The 27,772-nt window shown below is 36.1% G+C and overlaps 1 protein-coding gene across 4 annotated transcripts; it reads right to left on the bottom strand.

The window, feature by feature from the left end:
• Positions 1-757: 757 nt before the first annotated feature.
• Positions 758-18,474, bottom strand: LOC136828330 (molecular chaperone MKKS-like). 4 transcript variants are annotated; one of them, XM_067086223.1, is made up of 6 exons: positions 18,334-18,474; positions 14,107-14,269; positions 10,624-10,722; positions 5,446-6,619; positions 2,599-2,772; positions 758-1,594 (listed from the first exon to the last, which is right to left on the bottom strand). In XM_067086223.1, exons 4-6 carry the CDS (start codon positions 6,616-6,618, stop codon positions 887-889), a joined length of 2,055 nt encoding a protein of 684 aa, XP_066942324.1. In that variant the 5' UTR covers position 6,619; positions 10,624-10,722; positions 14,107-14,269; positions 18,334-18,474; the 3' UTR covers positions 758-886. The 4 variants fall into 4 exon arrangements, with proteins under 4 accessions (XP_066942324.1, XP_066942325.1, XP_066942323.1 ...); XM_067086224.1 differs by lacking the exon at positions 18,334-18,474 and adding an exon at positions 17,990-18,102; XM_067086222.1 differs by lacking the exon at positions 18,334-18,474 and adding an exon at positions 17,696-17,819.
• Between the last annotated feature and the right edge of the window lie 9,298 nt (positions 18,475-27,772).

The following is a 27,772-nucleotide window of genomic DNA, read 5'->3' as shown; positions in this document are numbered from 1 at the left end:
CTGGAAGATGAAAAAGTTTCAAAAATTTAATAAGGCATTAATATGCACTTTTCCTTTAGACCAATAAAACTGCAAATCTAAGATCTCTCAGTACTGTACAGTATGTACATTACACATATGAACACCAATCACAGGTAGAAAAAATAAGGCAGCACATGACTCCAGTATCACATAATGCTTCAGTGAATGTGATAATATCTAGGGTTTACATTACAAAGCACTTTCAGTTTGTAGAAATGCAAAAGTTTGTACTGTACAGTGAATGCATTACTGTGCCCGGGTTATGTCAGACTCAACTTACGTCGTTCCAATCTTACAGCACTTTTCAAATATATTCATCAAAAAATCAGTTCCGGGTTACGGTGTATGTTCTGAAGTTACGTTGTTTCAGTCTTATGGCGCCATAAGCAATGGAAGACTGAACTAGTTTCTGAGCATGTAGTTGACCGGATAATGACCTACTCTGGGTTGCTCACGCTCTGTAGCAATACCAAACTAAGTCCTCACTCACATGTTTGTATGTCATCATTCATTTTTTAATACAGTGTTCCGACTTTTGTCATTTTCCAATTTCCGTCGCACTCCAGGAGCTGAACTCTGACATAAGTTGGGTACTGCCTGTACACAAAATTATGAATAATTCAAATAAATTTCACACTACGTTACTGCAAACTCACTAGCTATAACGAAAAGATGTAGAGGTACTTTTAAGCAGATCTATCCTGAAATCAAACCATGTTTTCAGTAAAACATCAAATCTACAAATTATTTTATTACTGTACATCTCTTGGTGACATGCATGGCCATTCACATAATATTCAGTGAAATACTTATAAAAATCCCTAACACAGTTAGAGAACTGTCTACAGTTCACACACTAAAATTGCTAGTCATACACACAGTAACCTACTTGAAACAACTGGGTGAAACCTTCCAGGGCAAGACGCATAGCATTATACTTTGCAAGGTAACTGTCGTATAAGACGTCTGGGATTTGAGAATTAAATATAATTTTTGGATTATGTTTTGTGTTTACTTGATCCACCATTTTATCTAATACATCTTCTAGACTATCCACATCATCATCTAAACTTTCCAGTCTTCCCTCTAAGCTATCACCTTCTTCTTCCAAACTATTTAAAGTCTTCTCCAAACTATCAACATCATCTTCAATGGCAACTTTCTCTTCTAGGCTGTCATTATCAATACCAAAATCAGGATCTTCTGTTTGTAATTTTGAGTCATGGTGAAATGTCTCTAACTCAGTACTATCCAAACGCATCAATGATTCACAAAAACAAGTGGACTCTGGTGACCCCTGAACAACATTCTGATTCATCTGGAAATCCAAGTCATACCAAAAACCACCATATTTACTTTTGATGGTTTCATCTGTCAACAAGCCACAAACACATTTACACAGTTTCTGCTGAGAAAAGTTCTCTTGAGGAGATTCTCCATTTGCCAGACAGTCCTGAGAATACCAGAGGTGATGAAAGACAGAATCGACGCACCAGTCAAATTTTGTTGTTGATGAGCCACCTGCTACCTGGATGGCGAGTTCCATGAACACTCGAACAAAGGCATTGCCAACCTGTAATAAAGTATGAGTTATTACTCCTAGAAAAAATGTACAGCTAACAAAATGGCCTTTGTGAAAAAATTTCAAAATGGAGATTGAAGTAATATCAATTACAAATAACATGAAAATTTTTTAAGTACAGGTAATTTGTATTTATTTCCTAACATACAAACCCTCGTTCTTCACATACATAAATAAACAAACAGCTATAAATAATGATATATTTTATGGCAGCACAGCAAGGCACTTTCAAGTATAAGTGAAATTTCTCAATCTTATGATTACTGATAGCCTTAACACTGCCAAGAGAACTGTTAAGGGGAAGAAAACTTTTCTAGAGAATGGCTGAGGCATCTCCTAGCCTCATTCTCTATTACCTTAATACCTACTTCCTTGCCTCATTCTCTATTACCTTAATCCCTACTTCAAGGAAAGTCATGGTGGGTTAGTAGAACAGGAAGCCAACTACCATTTTGAGATGTTAGGCATTTATTGATACTACCTCGGAATCTACTAAAATTTTCAGGAACAATTAAAAATTCATTCAATGATGAATCTGTCTAGGAAATTGTCTTCGGAAAATGAATGTGATCAACACTGCTTTTTCAAGATGACTGAATTTGTTCTAAAAAAAAAAAAGTTTTTAACAGGGAATCAATATTCATAAAAATGTCTGTTAAATACAGAGAAGAAACTACTTACGCTGCTAACACATGATCAACATTCTAAGAAGGATATGACAAATGAAACATTATTTCGGAAGTTCCTTCATCCATTACATCATAATTCTGGCACCAAAAGGTCCCTTAAATACCTTCAACATTACCCTTGGCAATTCTCACAGCAACTAAATAAAGGTAAGATAATTTCATGGTGGCTTAGGTATACAGTACTATAGTGCCGACAAACAATGATAGTGACCATATTCAAAACCCAGGTCACTGGATTATGTAATCTGGTAAATAACCTATTTCTATACTTATTTCAGTAAAGAAATATTTTCAGAAAGAACCTACTCTGACAATGTGATGACTTGGGACCTCTGTCATGGATGCAAGGCAATCCATGTTCACTTTCACCATATGGATCACTTGAGTTGCTAGCCAGGTCTCTAAACATCCACCTCCAGCAACAACCTTCCCATCCACAACAGCCATCTTCAGAGCAGCAAGGCAGCTTTCTGTAACCTCCTAATAAGAAGCATATGACATTTTAATATCTCTTTCATTATGAACACAAGTAGTTTGTAAACCTTCAATACAATAAAGAAAGCTGCATCAATGAAAAGGCAATACAATCTCATTAACATAATGACCTGTTTTACGTCAGTCAGGCCAAGTGTAACAAAGTACCTTATTAAAAGTTATGTTTCACTGATTGCAAAATTTCTTAAGAAGCAAAGAGGAAAAATATGTCTACCTTTTAAACAGTATTATTACCATTACAGGTATTAGGTAGTTTAAAGAGAGCTAAAGGTGTAAGCAGTATGTATGCAGGTACAGTAAACAAATCAAAATCCAGGGGTATGAAACATGAGTGTAATAAATAGTGACATAAAACTTAGTTAGCCTTGGAAGAGCATGTGATACAGTAATGATTATACCCACTGAGAAAACTGAAAAGAAAATAATAAGTAAAAATCCATGTGTATTTAGAGAAAATGTACTATTTATGTACAGATTATAAGTCTTCATTATAAAACACATTTCCAAGAAGTCAGAAAGAATAAACCTGTGTAATGTTTATGAGAAAAACAGATGCAATGCACCACTTATTTAAAATGATCATATATTTCTAAAGCATAAATCAAAACATCATGAACTTGCCCATCAAGCTTCCTTATAAAATATCCCTGCATGATAAAAAGGACAACAAGAAAACATGAAAGTAATATTGGAATATACATGTGCTGTATATAATTAATAAAAATTAACAATCCAAGGCAGAAAGAAATGCAGCTGGGGCTGAAGGGACACTGCAAAGAACCTTTAATACTACCATCTATATTCTGATAAAAAAAAAAATCTGAATAAGAAAAAGAAACTGTGGCTGACTATAACCTCAAGTAAACACTGACAATACAGGCTATATACATTCACCATCATGTAGATAGGAATAAATGTGATATGATATAATCCAGCAACCATCAATAATGACCTAGATACTCCAGTTCATTAAGATATCAACAGTGAAAGAGTTTGGATTTTTTAAACATAAATAGAACTCAAATATAGATGTGCAGCAAGATAAAGAGCAAGTTCGAAGGCCCACTGTTTGTGGCTGTCCAACATTTGCATGTACAAAGATGTAAGTGAAGTTGTGGAAATATCAAAAGCATGAGCAATTTCTGATAGGATATGGGGTGATTAAAAAGCATTTTGATATAGCTTTAGCTTATGCATAATATCAGCAACATCATCATCATAATCATATACATTTTTCTGTCAACTTTTGCCTTCATGGGTTTAGGCATGAGATGCATTCCCACTTGTCATGTGCTCTTCTAGCCAGAACTCCTGTCAAATCTACTATATTTCTTCATCTATCCCTTTTTTCCATAACTCCCTAGGCCCTCCTACAGGTCTTTGTCCAGTTACAGTACTTCCAAATCTACTGCTTTTCTGATAAAGTATTTGTCAGCACATGCACAAACCATAATATCAATCTTTGGAATCCCAGTCTTTTGTCCAGCCTCTGGACACATCTCTCCACCAATTCTTCAATTACAATACTGTATAAAATTCCTACCATGCTCTGGCCTTGAATATCAAAATTCTAAAGTCACATCTTTTCTAAATATCCTCCATGTCAACTGTCAGAGTCCATGTTTCTGCTGCATACAGTAGAATACGTCTTATGTACACATCATAAATATTTGCTCCCTCTACTAATGAGGCATTTCCATTTACCAGCAGTCTAGCTACTATATCTCTATACTAATTCATCTGTGCTGCATTTGGTCTTTCTTATTGCTCTTTCAACACTTTCCCAGCCCCATATGTCCAGTAAGGTAATAGGTATAACCTACCTGTACTGCAACCTGCCCATCTATTACAAGGTTCTCAACTCACTTAACCCTTTATGCTTGCAAATGCATTTTGGGAATCACAAATCCCTTCTATGAATATTCTGTAATCCTGAGAAATTAAACTAAAAATACATGCATTACAGTACTGCCTTTCCAAAGGTCATCATTATCTTCATTATTCTTTCATTTATTCACCTGCCTTCTATAACATCTTCAGCCATTTCATACCTAACTTTATGCCCACCCAATTTTGCCTTGTGTCACCACCATTCCACCAGAATTTATATTTTTTCAAGTCACTTCCGATGGATTTTGTGCCAAGTCCTTTATACCTTATCTCTAGAGCACAATAATTTTCGTGTTTCTTCTTGTTAGCATTTCCATCACTTTCCTGCTTTTTACCACCACTGTTCCCACATTAATGTTAACACGAGATGGAAAAATGGACATAAGCAAATTACAAATGTCTGGAAACACTAACTACATTAAACGGTTACAAAAATGCCTACTACTAAAATTACAAAACAGCCTACAACGAAGGCTCTTTGGAAAAATTTTTAAGGTTGTTTTATCATAGGTACTCTGAGAAATTAAATATTAAACTGCATGACATTTAGTGTTTTTAGTACATGCATAATGTGAAAAACTTAAAACTATAAAGTTCATTAATATGAAATTTCTTCCTATGTAGGTAAAGATTAAATGATTTGCCTGTTTTAATTTTTCAGTTCTTATCCATTAGCCTATAATAGAGTAAGGGTAATAAAAAAATATTACTTAAAGCATCATGAAATATTTTCCTTTGCTTTAAAACTGTTCAGGATGTATAGCTTACCTTCAGGGTCCCTTCAGTGGTAGGACTAACTTCTGGGAGCAAGAGAGTAGAGAGGCAACTTGAATCCTGTTTCAAGAGTAAATAATTTTTCCCTCGCAGTCTAACATATTGTATGGACGATAACTTTCCCAAGACAGCGTTAGCTGCCTCTTGTTTTAAGTTACTCACACTTGTAACAGCTTGACAACCACTGAGTTTTATCAAAGAATCTGTGGCTATTGTTCCAAGTCTTTCCAGTACTATGCAACCTTTACGCTCTAATTCAAACTTGATAGCTGGATGGATGTATTTCTGATTTGCAAGCACATGAACATTTTTGTCCTTTAAAATGGACAAAAGACAAACAACCAGGTTATTGATAAAACTTTCCTCTTTTGAATAAGTGCCTGTCCACAGTAAAGATGTTTTTTCCACATCAGGTGACAATGGGACTGCAAACAACAAAACATTGATAACTTTGGGCAGCTGAGCAATTTTTTTAGATAGATTTGTATCAAACTCAGGTTCCCTATAGAGTAATCCCTCAAAAACTCTAGCATCTGATCCTGGAGGGCCCTCTTGCAACACATTCACGTGACCAAATTTGGTTGTCAAACCTTCATCCGGAATGCTCTTCAGAAAAGCTCTAACAATCTGAATGCTCAAGTTGTCCATTTCTGCTTTAGTGAGATTTAAGTTTGTTTTTGAGCCCAAAATAGTTTTGACAAAGGATGACACCTGCTGAATGTCTCCAATATCTATATCTATTACTACTTGGTCAGGAAACTGAGCCATCTGAGTCAGAAGCTGGTCTATTATCCATTCACAAACATCTGCAATTGCATAGTGGGGTGTGTTACCTTCACAACAAAGAGCTTCTTCTAGAAGTCGCACACAGAGGATCCCAGTGTATAGTCCACTTAGACCACAAGATGCATTTTGAGCAGAAATCAATGCGTTGATGTACTTTGCGCAAGGATGACCAAATGACAACTGCTTTGTAATATCAACTGAAGATGATGCTAGAGTACTTCTTCCCACAGAATTAGTAATTAAAAGTGTACCTCCTTTTGGACCATAGGCAGAAAACAATAGTTTTCTGTACTGCGCCAACATAGAAGCAAAAGACAAGTTCAGTAAGCTGTGACAATACACACCATTCACCCGTTCCTCTTGAAGAATTCCACCAGACATGCTGAAAAACAAGTCAATGAATTCCTTGAAAACCTATAATTTTTCTTGTATCAGAAAATAAAAAAATGTTTACACAAATTGTTAAATTTACATTTTCTAAGACATGCAGACATTGTTTTTCATAATATTTAATAATACAAAGGAGTTAATAGATCTTTGCAAGGACTAAAGTTTCATATGAAAACACAGAGTCAACAGGTAAGCCAAGCCCTTGATGGCTTGGTATACAAAAGGGCAGGTAAGCCAAGCCCAATGATGGCTTGGTATACAAAAGGGCAGGTAAGCAAAGCCCTTGATGGCTTGGTATACAAAAGGGAGCAGATGTTTTACAAGGAAATATAAATAACTGATCCCATTCAGAAAAAATAACCCTTGTATGTGAGTAATATTTAATAAAGAGAGAAAATATGTGCTATGACAACTTGAATAAAAACAGTGTCTGCAAAGATAACTTTTTCAACCAAACAAATCCATCATATTTGCCAACATTTGCAATCTTCAGTGTTCCCTGATTCAACAGTCTTTTGCCTAACAGATAAAAGAAGAATGGTATTTCTACACCCTCAGGTACCTATCAGTCACCTTTCTCATGTTTAGTTTGCAAAGCTATATCACCTCTGTTCAGAATTTCCCTGCATCTTGGCAGGATTGCCATATTTATTGTTCTTCGACCAGTCTCACTACTTTCACTATTCATTACCTAATTCATAACTCCTCAATTGCTGGCTTTGTGGTGTGGCTGCAGGGATAACTCTCCATTTACACAGGTTCTAAATACTTGTTGTCACTTTAACACAGGCTATGATTAGAGGAAATAATGATCTGTTTACACAAATTCCTCACATGAACAGAGGTAAAAAGAACAAGAAGCAAGAACAAAATTTCCCATACTGCCACTTACCAGCATCAAATGAAAAGTAGATTCCATTGCCTCTGAGCTGAATATTTGGGGAAATTTGGTAATAAATTTGGTCATCAACAGAGCCCATAGCGCAATTCGGAAGGAAAGCAAAGAGGGTGAAGGTAAGGCAATGATGATGGACAGTGAAAACTTGTGTTTTAATGTTCTGCATTACTCATAATGCTCAAATAACAATATTTTTTGTCAGAGCCCAAAAATAAGTTGAGCTTCCCACCGTCTCAGAACCTCATCTCCCTTTATTACCCTTGATTCTCACAGGGAAATTATGATCTATTTACACGATTTCCATATACACAACATCTGTGTAAATGAAGAATTATCTGTATTTGTTTAACTACCCTTAGAAAATTAAGCTCATTTTCAGTTGTTAGCAACATTTCAATGCTTTATCATTGTTTTTCTATGTTTCATGTGCAATTCTAAATTCCCTCCAATTTCAGTGTTACAAATTTATGCTAACTTGCCAACAAACAGCTGACTTGTTAGGATTCAGAGGTTGATTTGCATCCACGCTAACCAGCTTCACTGTACTGAGAAGGTTAATTTGATTTTCCCTCTTCTTGGAATTATATTTTTAGTATATAGTATTAAAATAATTTTGGCAATTTCAGGTATTTTTTTGCTATTGTATTTTTCTGGGTAGTATCTTCCTAGCACTAATGATCTGTTTCACTAATATTAAGTAGGCTACTTCTTTTACAGTCCTGTAGGTGCAATAACTGTTCCACTAATGCACTAATTTTATTTTTGTAAGTGTGTCAATTATATCAGTTAGCTGCACATAACTGTTACCCAATTATTGCAATATTAACTCATTTAATGATTATGTACTACAGTGAATTCCAATAAGCCTGAGGGTTTCATTTCATACCCTGGCAACTTCCTGGTCATGAGTGCAACCAATTTTGGGCATAATACAAAATGCATAGGCAATAACTGTTACTAGTATTTGAATGACCAAATATGTAGGCAATAATGTTAACTTTGGTTTAAATTTTCAGAGAATAAATAATTAAGTAGAAAAATATATTCTTTAATTTAATATGTAACCCTGACTATCTAAAGAACCCACATCTTTTATGCAGTACAGTAATTACTGAAAACAGGTGCTTTCCCCCAACCCTGTGGTCATGCAACCAGAGGGGCACATTTTCAAAAAGAGGACATACAAGTTGTGCCTTTCTAGGAGTAATGTCATGGAAATATGTGCTTCATTTTCTTAGGAGCCCTCTGTCTCCAGGTAGGCAATAGAGTTTTCATATCAGTACACAGTCAAGAGGAGCCAGTCTTCCAGTGATATTCCAGCAGCCTGGCTTGGGTGCAACACAGCCTACCTGCCTCCAGTTCACCCTGAGCACTCCTCACCACTCTTACTCTGCCCACTTCTCCTCCTGACAACTCAACACATGCCTTTACCAGTGAATGGCCTTGCACACAACTCCCACTCTTCCCACCAAACCTCTAGCTGATGTACTCATGACCAAGGAAGACTAATACCCATCCTGACTGAAGTACACTGTTTTATTCAATGTTTTTTTTTTACCCAGAGTTACAGCAGAAAATTGACATTGATGTGTCTGCCATGTCACTGCCTCAAGTAATATCACCTTCAGCTGTGACCCCTACTCCAGCAATGACTACAACAGAGACTAGTCCTCCAGCACTACAAAGTTCAAAGTTATCCTGCTACCAGCTATCCTGTTTGTATGCTCAAGATGATTCAAAACCTGTCATCTGTAAAGAAATCACAGTCACAACTATGAGAGATCCTGATGGGGTAAACACTTCTCCATCTTCTTCACTGGAGGTTATACATTCAGGCAAAGAGTACCAGCATATATACCAACATCCCTGAAACTGTAACTGTCATGATTCCACTGCTAGATGCACTTAAAGTCTTCATCATGAAGTAAATGCTCCCATGGTCAATATCTCTCCTGCTGTCATTAACAGTGACCACAGCAAAAGCAGCAACTGCAACCATTCCCCCTCTCACACAAAGCATAGCTGTAGTTTTTTTTCATTCAAAATGGAATTGCAGTGTGAGGTTGACTACAAACATCAATCATTATAACAACTGGCATGGTGACCCCACCAAGAGATACCAAATGTTTATATTTCAATAAGAATATTATCAACCAGTACCACATGGGGGAATCTGCTTGAAAAATGTTGGTGCCACCAAACATCTGCCATCTTTGTCTTCCAAAACTCACCAAATAAAGCCACTCAGTAGATGCTGTGGCTGCACCATTTTGCAAATAGACAATTCAACTTCAGACTTTCAGTTCACTGTGACACCACCCAAGGAAAAAAAATCACTTGTCTGTTACTTCAAGAAGGGGCCTGGATTCTGGCCGAGAAGTCATCAGATGAAAATTAAAAGGGTGAAAGGAATGTAAGGATTATGCAAAGAACCTTCAGTACCATCTGCAGTGTGCCAAGCTGAGCACCAGGTAAGAAGCAGCTTTTCCCCTCGCAAAAGCACTCAAAATGGAACATTCTTTACCTCTAGTTCATTCATAGTCAGACAAAGTTTAAGAATGAGAACAAACACCAGGTAGGTGAAGTTTGACGTTCCTTCTCAACTGTCATGAAGTATCACTTTGCTAGATTATAAAACTATCCACCGCTTAGTTTGCGCCTTGACAATGAGTATATACCTTTAAACATTTCTAAAAAATTGCAAGATATGAATCTTAAGTCATCAGGATTATCACAATGAAAAATTATAACTTCCCTGCATTCTAAAGCAACCTCATGATATTCAGGTAAATCATAAAGTCTCATGACTATTGAAATGAAAAGTAAATGAGTTTGATATCCAAAAGAGCATAACAGATGAGAGGGAGCAGAACTTATTGAGGTTGGCTCAGTCATTATTTTAACAGCCCTATCACATCTTCTATACCTTATGAAATTTGGTCTGAACTGCTTAGACCAGCGAAACAATCATCAGTGCTTTTTTATGTGCACTATATCTATTTCTATGGATCACATAAGTTTATTTAAATTATCAAATGTGATTTTGAAGTCCCGTGCAGTATAACATTAATGCCAAACTAGTCTTATGGTAAGCTTACCTGAAAACTAAGTTGTATGTACAAATGGTTAAAATTGCCTGGTTACTCTTTCTTCAAGCCTAAAGAAGATTTCAATTCTTCTTCTAAGTATCTTGCTCCCTGAAATAAAAGTAAAAAAATAAGGAGAGGATACAAAAGATAATTATGCAAAAAAGAAAAACTTTTCTATAGTTACCCCACAATCTTTGGTCACAGTTTTGTAAAGATGATAAACATTTCAAGCAGCATAACTCTAGGAAAACTTTTAATTTCAAATCAGACATCCCTGGATTTGTCAATATTACAACTGTTTCTTTCCTGAGACAGAATCTTCTCGCAACTGATTTTTTCCCTGATTAACATTAATCTTCCTCCTATCGAATAGCAATGCACTCCAGTGGAAGGCAAAAGCATTCTTGGACACTTCACATAATTCAGTCTACTGTAATCTACAGTCACAGAAAGAAATAGAATGGTTGCGTGTACAGGATATTTCCAACTGGAATGCTATATTTGCCAGTATAGAACACACTTTTTCTTAATAAAAAAAAAGGGGGGGCAAGATGAAGGTCAATTGTCAAAGTTTAACCTATGGACAACTATTTTTATGGGCAAACAACAAAATCCCACCCTCAAGTGTAAACACAAACTAAAGTGGTCTCTCATAATAATACAGTATAAGACTCAACAGGCACAGAAGCCATGCAATGAAATATATTATTTTGCAAATTAGAACATTATATTTCCCATTAAACAGATATAAAGATTATATACAAAAATGAAATATGATAAAATATAATAAGATAGGTTCTGACTCTAAAGCCTAAGGGGTTTTTTACATTACCTACACAATAAGTAACAAGCATCAACAGTTTTAAACCACAGTTGCTATGCACCAGTCATTAGCTATAGTCAGACTTCAGTAAATACAAAACAGTCATACTTGCTTCACTCCAATGAGTGATAATTACGTATGATGAAAATGTAGAGTCCTTTGAGCTTAGAGTTCAGCAGTTACCCAAAATTTGGAGGAATCCATAGAGGAAACAAAGTTGCCAAAATGTTCTGATGATTACGTAATGGATGACAAAATACACCATAATGTTAACTGTTGCTATAAAATAATTTTACATGTTCTGATAACACATCAAGAGGCTGTGTCATCACCAGATTCACAAAAATTGTATGAAGCAATGGAAGAAGAAGTATCCTCTTTGAAGTATTATGCCACATTTGAAGTTATTCCATCTCCAAAAAATAGGAGAATAGTCAGGAGTCATTGGGTGTACAGTATGTGTTCAAAGGGGTTTTGCAAATGGTTATACAGTAGTCCAACACAGGGAAATGAGTAACAGGAAACATTTGCTCCTCCTGCCAGGATGACCCCATTGAGAGTAATACAACAGGTGGCACAGTTTGGTTCAAATGTTTCTCAGTTAGATATAAGAACCACTTACCTCAATGCACCCATGGATTGTGAAATTTTTGTAGAATAGCCTGATGATATCAATGTTGGTATTAAAGCTTTTGTGCGAAAATTAAAAGAATCCTTGTATGGGTTGAAACAAAGTGGTCATAACTGGAACAATGTGTAGTATGATTCTTTGGTCAATTTAGGATTTTGTCTTGTTCAGAGTACAGGATATTGTGTATATCCTAGAAAAACAGATGTTCTATGATTTTTACCTTGTCTCTGTTGATACCAGACTTGCGGAAAATATCTTACTTTCTAGGTACCAAGTTCAAATTTCAAAATACTCTGAAAATGAGCCAAGGTCATTGTCTCAAAAAGAGTCTCCAGTAATTACAGATGGAAAACTGTAAGTCAAAGGCTACAACTTGTGAACTTAGGTTGAATTTTTCCACTAACTCTGAAGTCCCTGATGTTGTAAAATAGAAAGAAATGATTGGTAGTTTGTTTATGCAATGACTTGTACTACCTGATTTGAGCTGGATTGTTACTAAATTGTCATAGTATTTAAACAAACCAAGTGCTGAACATCATGTGCTAGTTGTTAAACATGTTTTGAGAGTAATCAAGAGACATTAGATCATGAATTATATTTTTGCTACAGAGAAGATAGCTAGATTGTATGGATGCAGATTGGGTCTTATCAGATGATCGTAAGAGTATAACAGGATATTGCTTCAGATTAGGTGAAGGGTCAGCAATAATTTCTTGGAACAGTAAGAAGCAACCAACAGTTGCATTGTCATCATGTAAAGCTGAGTATATGGCCTTAGCTTCAGCTGCCCAGGAAGGGATTTTCTTTCTTCAGTTGTTGAATGATTTAGTAGCAAGTGTTGAGTTCAAAAAAGTTTACATTATGACACAATAACCAGGGTTCCACAGCCTTATCCAATAACCCTGTTAGTCATCAAAGGTCAATGCACACTGATGTGGGATATCACTTCATAAGGTTAGAAGTGAACTGTGGTAAACTGGTGCTGTCTTTATGTTCCAACAGAATTTAATGTTGCTGATGTTTTACAAAAGCCTAAAATAAGGCTAAAATGCAAAGTTATGAGTAAATTATTTAGATTCTAGCACTGACTAAACTGTATACAGCATTTAATAGATTGGGTGACTAACACTGTGTTGTACCATTATAAGATATGTAATTTGTAATCTTTCATATTCTGATATTCTAGTTCATAAATATTTTACATTCAAGGAGGGTCTCAAGGTGAGAGATACCTAAAACATTTTGTATATCAAGCAACTTTACTGTTGTCTGAAACAACGAAATAAAGTAGTTGGTGGTATGTGACTGCAGTGAAAGGGCATTTTTGTTTTATTTCTACTACAGTTGACCCCTGGTATTCGTGGGGGATGCGTACCACCACCCCCTGCAAATAGCTAAATTCCTCAAATACTGTTACTTAAAACCCCTCTAAAAACACTTATAACAGCCTATTTTGATAGTTCAAAACACCAAAAAACCATCAAAAAATGCTTATACCTGAATATTTTCATACTTTTATCACAAAGAGTGCATTTAGTTACGAAAATGATATGAAAATAAAGTCATTTGTTAAAATTTCTCTAAGAAAAATACCACGAACAGGTGACTTTCCTGCAAATAATGTGTTTATATGTTCCATAGCGAAATCTGCGAATAAGCGGGGGTCAACTGTAGTTTGCAGTTGTATATGTGAAGCCACAATTTGAATAATTTTCCTCCATCATGATGAGAAAAATTATAACATGAGATACCGTATTATCCTGGTCTGTGCTAATAGCATCTCATAAGAGTGAATACAAATACAGTAGAAGCAAACATCAGCGCTTGAGAGTGCACAAGGAAAGCCACCAACAGCAGACAGTCAACATTTGAAAACCTAAACAAAATTTATTCATGATGTAATTTAACCTTCCAATCAAAACATTAGCTGTAACCAACATGGTTTAGCATGTGGATAAAAGTATGTCTAGGTATCTATGAACCTCACATCATTTATCTTCATGCAGTTGCATAATTTTATCATGCATAAATAGCTTACCTCAATCACTGGTAGATCTCTTTTCTGTTTCTTGGGAACAAACATTTCATTATCTTGTAGTTTTTGCCATCCAACGTGAAATCCAATTATTATAGGAACCATGACCAACATTACCATGTTTCTTTTCATAAATTCCTGAATGCGTCCAAACTTGGGGCCCATTCTGTAAAATGATAAAAATGTTCAGTACAAGGTTTATAACTGAAATCAGGTTTATTCCAAATACGAAGCACTAGAGTGAATGTATTCTCCCAGAAAACTACTGAATTATCAACACATTACTCAAAAATGGTAAATACTACATCAAGATTAAAATTTGCAGTTAACAGATTTAAAAATTTACAAATCATTTGAAGTTTTAATTCTCAACACCATTTCAATGCTTTGTAACTACACAAGCCCATATATTGCATGTGCTCTATCTGTCACTAGATGAAAATGAGGATGCAAGCAGGATCCTCAAGTGAGAGTATGCACTTCCCATATGTTTACTGAGAACCAGTGACTTGCTAAAATGTAGCTAGCCAATATTCTGTTCTTAGACAACTTTGAGTCATTGCTTTACAAATGCTTTCTCTGGTCTAAGCAATTAAAAACCAATATTGAATTTCATAATAACCCGATGCTAATTAGTGACTAAGACACCCTCAGAGGGTTACTGTACATCAATTGCCATGTCATTTGTTAATGCACACATGGTTTGCAGTTGTGTTCAGGCACTTCCTCTGGTAGCAAACTCACTTAGTGCTCTTTCTTGAGTTGACTTCTCAAGGTTCAAAGAAAGACTTCTCAAGGTTTCGCTGCTTGCTTATCATCAAGGTACAGTACCAGCATAATTTTAAAGCGTGAGCAAAACTCATGACTGCTATGGAAGTTACAACACTATCAAAAACAAGAAGCACCATACACAAGTGAAAGACGTCACTTGACACTGATACATTATACATCAATATACAAACTTCAGGTATTGTCCTTCATTGATGAAGGGAGTACAAACATCTAGAAAATTTAAGTGTTCCAGCTCAATAAATGTCTATTTCCCAACCAGATGAGTTTAAAAGAGGGAGGAACATCGCTGAAATTGTTGCAATATCAGACCAGGGCAGCATAATACATCAGGAAGTTGTCAATGCCAGTGTTACAAAAGAAGTATTGGTGTGAGAACTCTCTAGCACCCCCAATGTCAATATTAATCACATTAAAAATTTGGGATGTGTTCCTATGGGAATAAAAACCATTGCCCTTTATGTACGAGACTCATTCCTTCGGTGGGAGTTTATCGCTAAACTGACTGGCAAGTTGAATTGCCACCCAGAATTGTTACATTCCCAGTCATGATAGTGAGCAGTGAAGTGTCGACTACTCTAACCTCCTATTCAGTCTGGCACAGGGACACCAGACTGATGGGGGTCTAAACCTGAGTGAGAAGTGTCTGGAATGTTGCTAGTATAAGAAAATACTGAGAGTTAAGTGTGACCACTACAAGGGTTGACAAGCCAGAAGGCTGGTAAAATTTGACAACTGAAACTGATGGGTTCAGCTTACGGGTCTAGTGTTCCCCCTCCATTATTAAAAGGGGTAGTGTAGGGAGCTGCCTCTTAATAAGCTTAAGCTCTAAGACTGGATGCCCAGCTTGTGCTGAAGGATACTCTTTCACAAAAAAAGATGTTTTGTGTTCTGTATGATCAAGTAGGCTACAGTTTGATGGTGAATACCAAATAATCAGATGCTTCCCAATCTTATCCTTCCTTTTGCAACAAATAATCAGATACTTCCCATCTCATCCTTCCTTTTGCAATATTTTTCAGTTTTGAAGGGTGATATGAGACAGCATTTCACTGTTGTGCTACAGGAAAATGCTAATCAAAAGGGAGTGCTTGAAGCAGGAATATCTCTTATTCAGTAGAGAGGAAACGTTTTAAGGAAACTTACATAACCTATGGACGTATGACAAGTGAAATCATGGCCAGCAAATATTGCAAGACCAATAGCTACTGACTGTATTCAGGACAAAGGTATACAGTTTACTTTAAGAATGGTATGTGTTCCTTACATATTAATCTGTTATAGTAAAATACATACCATCTATCTTCATATATAGAGCACATACATTATACCTAATAGTTGTAACACAACCAACCGTGTGATTAGTTAAACAAGTGTTGCTAGTTATTTTTTTTTTTTTTTACCTAAATATCTACAGAAGAAACTGGTAGAAATCTGTAGAGGGCAAGTATAGTAAAAAATTATATTCATTGTAATTTATGCATAAATTCTTGAGTATTCACACACAGTTAAGAGAAAATAAAATGACTTGAAGACAGATTACAAAACTTTGACCAAATTCTGTAATGATCCTCATAATTATGTAGCTGAATCCATCCAAAGTTTAAACTCAGAGTAAATGCTATTTTGTTGATTAGACTAACACAAGTCTCATTTCATTATTTATTTATCTTTCTTTTTAATTTAGTGTTATTCATCCTATTTTTCTTTATTACCTATATTTCTCTATTAGAGTTAATTCTTTACCTCTTTGTTCTTTTCTATACTGGCCTGCTTTTCTCTATGACAACCCCACAGCTTACCTGCATTCTGCTTTTCCATTTAAGGTTGCAGGTGGACTTGTAATAATAATAATAATAATAATAATAATAATAATAATAATAATAATAATAATAATAATAATGATGATGATGTAAAAAAATCATATTTGTGTTGTCAACCTCATACGTCAGTGGTTACAAGAGTATTTTCCTAGATGAGGCTGTTGATCCTTCTGACCCTAGAAAATCTTAGAATGAAAGATTATATTGTTTGAAGGGGGAAGGGGTTACTGCCATAGGTTAAGATATGTTAGGCTGTATTCCTGTAAACAGTCCATCCTGCCATAGCCTACATTTCACTCAAGGTTAAGGGGGACCCAGGCGAAGTGGGGTCCATCACCCTATGTCAGGTTAGATTAGGAAGAGTTCCATTCCCACATCTGTCTGTAATGTAAGATTGTCATTTCTCTATTAATTAGAATTTGTTAGGCTACTGTTAGGAGTAGGAAAGGGTATATAGCCTAGGCTACTTGCAATGTGTTAGCAAAGCATTTCTTACTGAAATGAATATTGGACCTGTTCGAAACACGGAAGATAATATAGGAAATAAAAAATTTTAATACTGAGACGATTTCAATAGGCTACAACAATTACACTACTGATTTCAATTGGGTACGTCAATCGTCAAAAAGCTATTATAATATAAAAATATAGAACATTTATAGGCTATGAAAGCAGACTTAAATCTGGAAAGGCTAAAACATATTATATTGATGCCCTTAAGAAATCTACAATATTCTAGGTTTATTTAACCGATAAGCCCTCGTGCCTAATCTACCACATAAACATCATCTTTAATTGCCTGCCGGAAAGTATCTAGGCGTGGGGTATCTATGCCTGCGACAAAATCTTATAGTTTATCCTTAAATTTTATCTTTATCAATATAAAGATTCAATTACCTGTCGTTAAGGGACGACCGCAAGTCTCAAGTGTTTTATAAGCTATCAAAACAACACCATCATAGGGAGGTTTGTTACCTAACCTTCACATAAGTCCAACAGCTGATTTCTGTTGACTGGTTGCGTTCCTTTAAGATAGTCGACATTTCATTTGCATATATTGGTAAACTATTCTACCCAGCAGGCAATTATCATTAACTGATAAATGTATAATATAATCGTACCATATTTCCTGACTAAATCTGATAACCCTTGTCAAAAACGGTGGCGAAATATCTTGGTATTAGGTCTGTACATCACCAGGTTCCTTAAATTTTATTTTCCTCTTATTTTACAAGAAAATTATTTAACCTAATTTGACAGTGCTTAAAATTTACCGTGTTAGTTGCACAAGTTTAGGTTGCAAGTGCAGTCATTGCAATAAGCGGAGTCATAGTGAGCCCGTAGCAAAAGCCGTTCATGCTAAAACCGTTCAATACCATTTAAAACAATTTTTTTTGTACAGCAAGTTATATCTCTCTTTACTAGCATAAATCACCATTAATTTGATTTAAGCTTTCAGTCGCGCTAAGCTTTACAGTCACTCATTGCTATTTTTTTCTAATGATGAAATTTAATAGCTACGCAGAAAACGGAGAACTTTACTGGATTATACTGGATTTTTTGCATAGTCAAGAAACTGCGGACTTCATCATTATGTCTTATATATGTTGTTACTTACTTTTTTTCTCTTATACTATAGTTTGTTCTGCCCCAGCTGGTGATCTTGCACTGTTAAGTCAGTTGTTTCTGACAAATGATGATGCAAAAAGACTGGCCCGTAAATGTGTGGACAGTCTTCATTTGAACGATAACAAAATACAAAATTTCCTCAACTATTACACTCATCAGTTTGGCAAATCTGTATTTTTATTCTGGATATCAAAAGGAAGAAAGCGAATAAAATCAGTAGGGAGAAAAATTAAGTATTTCCAGCATAGTCTATATAAAATTTCATGAGTATTATAATAGGAGGTTGAATAGCGCTAATATTTTGCATGCATAAACATAGAAGAAAACAGAAAAAGTTGCAGCACTCTTTATTTTTAAACATTTGGCAATTTCACAGGTCACTTTTTGAGATTTCGGTAAGTTGAATATGAGACTGGCAAAATAATCCGTAGATTTTGCCTGAAATATGAGTCATTCTAAAAAACCTGTATATTGCACTCTAATCTACAAGTCTGGCAGCAATGTTATGCAACAGCCACGACCAGTCCACGTGATCAGCTGAACCCGCACATGCATGCAACATGAGGTTTTGTGTCCTGTACTCGTATTGTCCTTCCTTTTACTAGAGTCTAGAGTAACTTGAACCAGACGTATGTCTGACTTCCATCGTACCTTCTTTGCTGCTCAGATATTAGTAACTGCAACTCTCTCTCTCTCTCTCTCTCTCTCTCTCTCTCTCTCTCTCTCTCTCTCTCTCTCTCTCTCTCTCTCTCGTCTGAGCCATCGTGAAGATAGGTTATATACATAAATCAATCAATCTTAGGCCTACTAACCAAAAAATTTCCCAGATTGTACTATAACATTAATCTTACGAATATATATTGTACGGCTGGTATGCTTTTTCAAATCCGAGATCCCCAGTTTGACAAAACTTCACTGAAAGAACAAAAATACTTCTTTATATTTCACGAAGACTGACAGTAACTTCTTGTAAGATTTTTTTTTTTTTAGCGCACAGGGCTTTGTTATTATATAAAATACACTTGCTGAATTCGAATTTGCTTGAATGTATTCGAAAGATTGTGTCAGGAATAACTATCATCTGTCTAAACAGCGACAGCTGAGCAATTTTCGTGAAGGAGTGACTGTCCTTATGATTATCACTGGTGGCTCTCTGAATGCTTTCTTAAACATTGCTGCTGACACTGGTCTCTTAATGGATTCCTTCCTGGTTTATTTATTTATTTATATAACTGTTCAGGGGGTTAACCTCACGCTCGCTCCTACACTGGTATCAAGGCTTATTATGGGCGTGCATCTTTGTAATATATGAAATGTAATATGAGAATTTAGACCAAAGGGCGTTGGGGCGTTGGGACCTATGAGGTCATTCAGTACTGAAGGGAAATTGAGAGTGATAGATTGTAAAGGTGTAACAGGAGGATAACCTCGCGGTTGTACTATGAAACAATTGTTAGGAGTGGGTGGAAAGTAAGATGGAAAAAAGAGACTGTGAACGGAGGTAAAGTAAAAGGAATGAAAGAGATTGTAGATATGGGTCGAAGGGTGCTGCAAAGAACCTTTAGTAATGCCTACAGTATACCGCGTCAGGTGCACTGACGACACTAAACTCCTACGGGATTTGGGGGCGTGGGGCGTGCATCTTTGATACCTCTAATGCACGCAAGCGTTATCAATTGTGTACGTGGTCCAGATAGCTCAAACCATAGATGTTATCTGTGGTTTGGATGGTAACAAAATGCTTTTGACGTCTTCCTAATGATCAGGACTCTGGCCATATTTTTGCGCAATACAGCTCTCTGCAGTCTTTTCAGTCCTGTTTATACTGAATACAAAGTTACAGAGAAACTACTTTCTTATTTTGAGTATCGTCGTAAGTAAAGAAAAAAAGAAGACGAAAATATTGTCTGCAATTAGCGTCGTGAAGGTCTTAAAAGCCAGACAAATATAAAAAGTCCCGTATCGACATATGATGCAATCATGTCCTCTGGCCATATCTGGGTTCCGCTGATGGGGAAAGATAACCATTAAATAAAATCCACTATCAATTGATTTCATTGAACTGAGCATCGGTCTAGGTATGAGTCTATCGGTTTAAGAGAATCTTTTCAGCAAAAAGAAAAAATAAATAAATAACAAGTAGTACTAATAAAAGGGGGTAGATATACGCAAGAAATAAATAAAAGAACAGGTAAACCGAGACAACGACCTTTAGCATATCATAAAAATCGACACGAAATAAGTCAGATTTACTAAAAAGAATACTTTTTATCTAGGCAAACTTGACACAGTGATATTTCTCAAGAAATAGATTACATAGAGAAGCTCAGCATTTTGTTTAAATCTATGTAAAAACGTTAAAATATCTTAAAATAAGGAAAATGAGTAACAAATTTTCAGAGCAAACGATACGGCTGATGATAAAAATAGTTTCATCGTCATAATCCTCTTTGTTCATTACTGTAGGCAGTTGTATCGACCATCATTTGCTCCATCGGACCCACATCGGGCGGGTCCCGTGTATTTGGCGGTTAATGTTTATAATTTTCATGGATAAATTGTCCTTTTCCGTAGCCTAACTTCTTTTCTCCAAAGTTATTTTTCACGAAGACTGGAAATCGAATTTCCGTAGATTAGGCTTCGGACGCCGAAAATAAAAATGGGGAAATTACGTCAAAACTCAGGTGCACGTCTGTCTGCAAAATCTCCTAAACACACCCCCTTTCCACCTTTCCCCCACCCCTTCCCAACCCCTACTCCATTTCGGAGGGTCTTATTCCTTCCACCACCTCCTTCCCTTCGTTGCGGATCAATAGCAACCAAGGTTGAGTTTGCACGCACAGGCTATCCCAAGTCGCATTGGTTAAACTTTGAAGAAGAAGAAAAGAAGAAAACAGAAAACGTGTAAGGACTAAAGAGGGCGAGCGCGCAAGCAGGTCGAACCTAATGGTAATTCCACATTCAGAATGGCGTTATATTATTATTCCTGGTCACCGTGTTCTTGTTCTTATTCCCATTCTTTTCCAGATCTTTGACCTTGAATGACCTTGACAATTTCGAAGAAACAACTGGAAGCACGATGCGGGAAAACGAGAGTTACAAAGTAAGACTTTTGCCACCGAATCTCTTTCCGTCAGGGGAAAAAAATACCGTTCGGGCCATCAAAAAAAAACTTCTAGTAATGTTTATGTCAAATTTTTGTCTATATACACAGGGGAAACCGTTTTGCTCCCTCCTTAAAGCATTATATCCGCGCAAATATGAGCGTGGAATAATCAGGATTACTTCAGCATTGCTAAAATTATAATTTAACTTTCCTTTCACTTAGTTTTGAAAAACATCCCATTAGAAAAGAAGTAACCACCAGTCTTCATTGTAAACAAAAACAAGCGTGAGTAGGGTACCTCATTCTTTTTCTGCAATGTTTTTGCCATCTCCCAGCCTCTTCCTTTGCTTCATATATAGATATTTACGAAGTTGGCAAGTTTTTGTTTAATCGGCTTAAGTCCTTTGTAACCTGAAACTATGTATGTGGGATATACGTTTTAGAGGAACATTTCATTTAATGGCAACAACAGACAGGAGCGATTTTGATTATGAATCATTTTCATGTCTGTATAGAACTGATCTTAGTTGAAATCCTTCTGAACATTATTATTATTATTATTATTATTATTATTATTATTATTATTATTATTATATTACTGGAGAAACAAATCCGCGTTTATGTATATGAACATATATTTAAAGATAAAACTGTACAGATAGTTTTATCTTTAAATTTATGCACATAAATATATGTACATATATTTAAAGATAAAATTGTACAGATAGTTTTATCTTTAAATTTATGTACATATACATAACTGTGGATTTGTTTCGTCATTTTAAGACTCATGCTACTATGAATATATTATTATTATTATTATTATTATTATTATTATTATTATTATTATTATTATTATTATTATTTATTATTATTATTATTATTATTCCCCCGCCAACATAGTCGGTGGACTGTAGGTTTTAGGTTTTCTCTCCATTCGTCTGTCAGCCTATCTTCCACCACACCTATCAGGCTAAAGGGGCGTCAGTCAAAACTGATGCACAGGTAGATCATCGCGCACAGATGTGCGCGAAGGAAGATTATCAGTCTGCCTGCAGGTCTACCTGTCCAGTCAGTCAGTCAGACTGTCACGCTTACCTTTTCAACACAACTCTCCCTATACGGCTAGTGCCGTCAGTGCACCTCATGCGGTGCATTGTAGGCATTACTTAAGGTTCTTTGCAGCGTGCCTTCGGCCCCCAGCTGCAACCCCTTTCGTTGCTTTTGCTGTACTTCCTTTCATATATTCTCTTTCTTCCATCTTACTTTCCACCCTCTCCTAACAGTTGATTCATAGGGCAAATGCGAGGTTTTCCTCCTGTTACACCTTTCAAACCTTTTACTGTCAATTTCCGTTTCAGCGCTGAATGACCTCATAGGTCCCAGTTGCTTGAACTTTGGCCTAAATCCTACATTCAGTTCTCCCCACACGGTTGTTGGGATTCAGTCAAATGTAGTACAAAGGTAAACTTCTTCTTCAACTTCTTCTCAGCTTTATCCCTTGTCAGGGCAGCTGATTTTAATGAGCCTCCTCCAACTGTTTCTGTTTTTGAACGGTTCATTTCACAACTGGTTTTGGAAGGTTTCTAATGGACGATGCCCTTCCTGACATCCGACCCTCCCTATTTATCCGGGCCTGGGACCTGCAGTGAGTTTGTCCTTTCCTTAGCGCGTCTGACATACTTACCTTGATCCTTTTACTGCCAGACTGTGGAATGACTTTTCTGGCACCGACTGATCTCGCTGCTCACAAGATAAAATGTGCTGCAATGCCACTGTAAAGTGATGTGCTCTATAGATTTCTTGATTCGCACCCCATGCTTCGTGTGTAGGCGTTTGTTTGTTAATATGAATGCCTTAATTATTCTCTTATTTATTAAAAATTTTTCTCTTTTTACCTCTCCGCACACGTGGGGCTTGAAAGTCAACGCGTAGGATGAATTCCGGGAACCGTAGTTTTCCCAGTCGTCCGTTCCACGTGTCTCTCTGTCGCTGTGGACACTTGCCTCACTTATCAATAACGCGACGTTCCCAGAAGGCGAAATTGCGGTTGCAAATTCTGGGACTTTGAACACGGTGGCCACAGCTTTTGAATGAAAAGAAATGTAGACTAAATGAAGCCCTTTCAAATAACTGCTAGTTAGTGACTTTATAACCTTGACTTTGACCTTCACACCAGAAATAGATGCCATCGGATATTCGCTTTTCAAAAACCCATCTTCTCGGGGAAAATTGCGAGAACCGTGGTGTGTCTCTTCAACGTTCAATCAGCGGGAATGCTCTTAGAGAAAAGCTGGAAGGGGTCGGTAGGGGACATGCATTGTTTTTGCAATACCTTCTTCTTCTTCTTCTTCTTCTTCTTCTTCTTCTTCTTCTTCTTCTTCTTCTTCTTCTTCTTCATTATTATTATTATTATTATTATTATTATTATTATTATTATTATTATTATTATTATTATTATTATTATTATTATTATTATTATTATTATTATTCGATTATTATTATTATTATTATTACAGTCTCAGTCTTATGGATCAACGTAAATAACCATTAGCTTGTGAAGGAAGTTTCCACTGAACAGGATTCCCATACCTGAATTTAAAGAAGGTGAAGGAACAACAAATAAAATTTAGACTCTTTCTTCCAAAAATTCACTGCACTTTCTCTTACAGAAGATATTACGTTACTGCATGGCTGACGTTTCATACTGCATGTGTCTTGTAATTTTCTGCCATTGCGGCAAACGTACCAAACATCCAGCGATTATATTGTTTACAAAAGGATTGCCAAACACGAAACATGACAAGGAATTGTAACATATGCATGTAGACACATGTCAGTTAGCAGATGAATACAGCTGGGGAATAATTTTTAGGAACAAGTCCTTTAAAAGGGCAGTGGTATTGACATTTAAGCGTGATAGAGAGAGAGAGAGAGAGAGAGAGAGAGAGAGAGAGAGAGAGAGAAAGACAGGTCGGCCGTGTGAATGGGAAAGCCTGTAACGACAATTTAAAAAGTCACATTTGCTGATGGGGTATTTTGGTATTCTCTTGCAAGATTCTCGTGCTGTTTTGCCGAGTTGTGGTTCTTGATAACACATTCTTGATAACACACACGGACATATATATATATATATATATATATATATATATATATATATATATATATATATATATATATATATATATGTATATATATATATATATATATATGAAATATAAAATGTGTGTTGTCTGTCATGTGTGTGTACGTGTTGTGTATGAAATATAAATGCATAAATGCTAGGTAGTCCACAATGAAATTCTTATTACAGAACATAGTATACTAAAAATATATATGTGCAGAGCTTATAGCTTTCGTCCATCTGCTGTGGACTTGATCACTAAAATGGAGTATAATATACAACTCAAGAAACAAAAGAAAGCAGGAAACCATATATACAAACAAACATTAAAGAAAATAAAACTATTTAATCAGGCTGTTGGCCCTGAAATCAATTCTAAAATTCTTCGGGACCTTCTTGGCGGAAGAAACCTGGAGTCTTCCGCTAAAGAGCCCACAAAGTGATGTTGTTCTGAATTATAACTCTGATTTAGGGAAGAATTCAACTGACTACAGCAGTTATATTTCTAAACTTACGACTACCAGCACATTTACAAATTTCTTCACTTATAATACTATTTTCAAGTTTCCATCAAATGTATTATTTAGCGAAATGAGGCGCCTTCGACACATCTTCTGCTGGATCTTTCGGCAGTGTCGAATATGCATTTTTACAAGTATTTGAGCTATCTGTATCGACGGTGATTTTATCATTCACTTCTTGACTTCTTGTTTCAGCAGAGCGTCAAGTGTGTCTCTCTCTCACCATCCAGGATGTATGGTGAGAGGGACACAGTTGATACTTTCTGAAACAAGAAGTCAATTATAAAATCACCGTCTATGCAGATAGCTGAGATAATTGTAAAAATGCACATTCAACACTTTGCCAAAAATGGGACGATACACATACACTCTCTCTCTCTCTCTCTCTCTCTCTCTCTCTCTCTCTCTCTCTCTCTCTCTCTCTCATCCACCCACGATCCAGCAGTTAAAGTATGTATTTGTCAGTAACTGGTCAGATCACTTTTCCTGGAGCCATGCCCTGCTAGGGAAACAGCTTAACTCCTATCGAATTCTTACGCCCTTGTGGCGTCTGTTGCTTTACGATAATTTTCCAATTTCCTGTACCTTATCTTACTTTCAAGACTGTAGCAGAGAGAGGTACTTTTTTTTCCTTCGCTTTTCCAACTTCCTGTATCTTTTCGCGTCCTCAAACCGAGACGACATTGCTGCATATAAGCTCTGGCGAACATAATGCTCGGAAAACAGTCTGCAACAGGACTGATAGGGTTGGTGCACGCGACAGTGGGTCACAAATGACGATGAGGCATATATATATATATATATATATATATATATATATATATATATATATATATATATATATATATATATATATATATATATATATAGGCTATATGCGCTTCACTGTCATTTGTGACCCACTGTCGCGTGCACCAACCCTATCAGTCCTGTTGCAGACTTTTTCCGAGCATTATGCATTATACAGTATATATATATATATATATATATATATATATATATATATATATATATATATATATATATATATATATATATATATATATATATACATCGTATAATGATATCCAGAACATCTCGAAGTATGCTAAAAATTATAATAGTATAATAGTAGTAGTTTTTGATGTAAAAACATCAAAGATAAAAATTAAGTTACGATTAGAAAAATGACTTTCTTAATGAGGATCCTCAATTTAAATAAGTGTACTTTCATATACTAAAGAAGGAGAAAAGGCCAGTCCAATGATTTTGTAAAGTGGTTGTAGCACACATCAGGTAGAAAATTAAATTCATGGAAATAGTACAAATGAGAGCGTCTTCGCGCGATGGTATGGTTAAAAACCACATTCACAAATTTTAATCTTCTTCTTCTTCTTCTTCGTTTAATATATGTATAAATTTTAAACAGAGAAGCCAGTGCCAAGTAATAGCTGGATCACATTGAGAGCGAATAGATTCAAATACGAGATTCAAGAAAAGGGGGAAATGTGGACTGCCGTATCTGATTCTTAACAGATTACAAATGGATACGAACGTAGAGAAAGGAAGAATGAAGAGGTGGACGACGAAATCGATAACACCGAAAGAAGTTGCAAGAGTAGATGGTTCATTACCCCCTTATATTGAAGTAGATGCCTAATCCGTAATCTTTTGAAAATCAACTTTTTATCCTGCTTTCTATGCAAAATGGTGTATATGCCACCATCTTGAAGTCGATGATTCATGAACTGATATCTAGAATCACCTGGCTTATCGTTCAATGTCTCGAAGAAGTTGGGCAAAAGTTATACCCTGTTATCTTGAGACAGACTTCTTCTTCTTCTTCTTTCTCAGCTTCTTTTCCCACTTCTATTTGGGGTCGATGTTGCTGACAGCTTTCCTCCTCCACCTGGCTCGGTCAAACACATCGTCCTCTGACAATTGTTTGTCTCTCAGGTCTTCTCTAACTACAGCTTGAGACGGATTGTCTATCATTTACTTGTCTTTCGTTGCCTTTAAATGCTGAAGATGGTTTTATTTACCTTATTTTCTTTACTAAAGTAAACGATTTACTATAACTAATGTTTAGCAGTATAGCGTTCAGGATTCTTATCTGTCATTTTCTTGTCTGTGTAGATTACCTGAGAGCGTACCACGAGTTGCGGTACGGTGCTTCTTGGAGCTTCTTCATATCTGTTAGTCTGAGAGAATGGTCATTCACTTGTTTTAGAATCCATACGGAAGTTAAGAATGGCAGATCAGTAGTCAGTAATAACATCAATAATGCACCTTTCTTCCCGTAACAACGAGAAATGTAAATTTTATAGTCTTCTTCTCTCTGCACCTTTTCCCACTTCTGTGTGGGGTCGATGTTTCTGAGTTTTTCCTTCACCTGGCTCGGTCATACAATCGTCCTGTGACAATTGTTTGTCTCTCAGATCTTCTTTAACTATATCCATCCACCTTCTCTTCAATCTTCATCTCGCTCTCCTCCCAGGCACCTCTATCTGCATCATTCTCCTCCCTACAGATTTCTCATCCCTTCTCATCACATGGCCATACCACTGCAGTCTTCTTTCCTGGGCCTAGTTCTACGACTTTAGTGGTTTCTCTTATTCTTTCATTCTTAATCCTGCTAAATTTTTGTAATATCCCTTCTTCATTGTTATCGACTTATTTTCTGGCGTCTTCATTACAT

Source organism: Macrobrachium rosenbergii, chromosome 42, assembly GCF_040412425.1.
Source record: "Macrobrachium rosenbergii isolate ZJJX-2024 chromosome 42, ASM4041242v1, whole genome shotgun sequence".
NCBI lineage: Eukaryota > Metazoa > Arthropoda > Malacostraca > Decapoda > Palaemonidae > Macrobrachium > Macrobrachium rosenbergii.
This window is presented reverse-complemented; position numbering and strand designations above follow the sequence as displayed.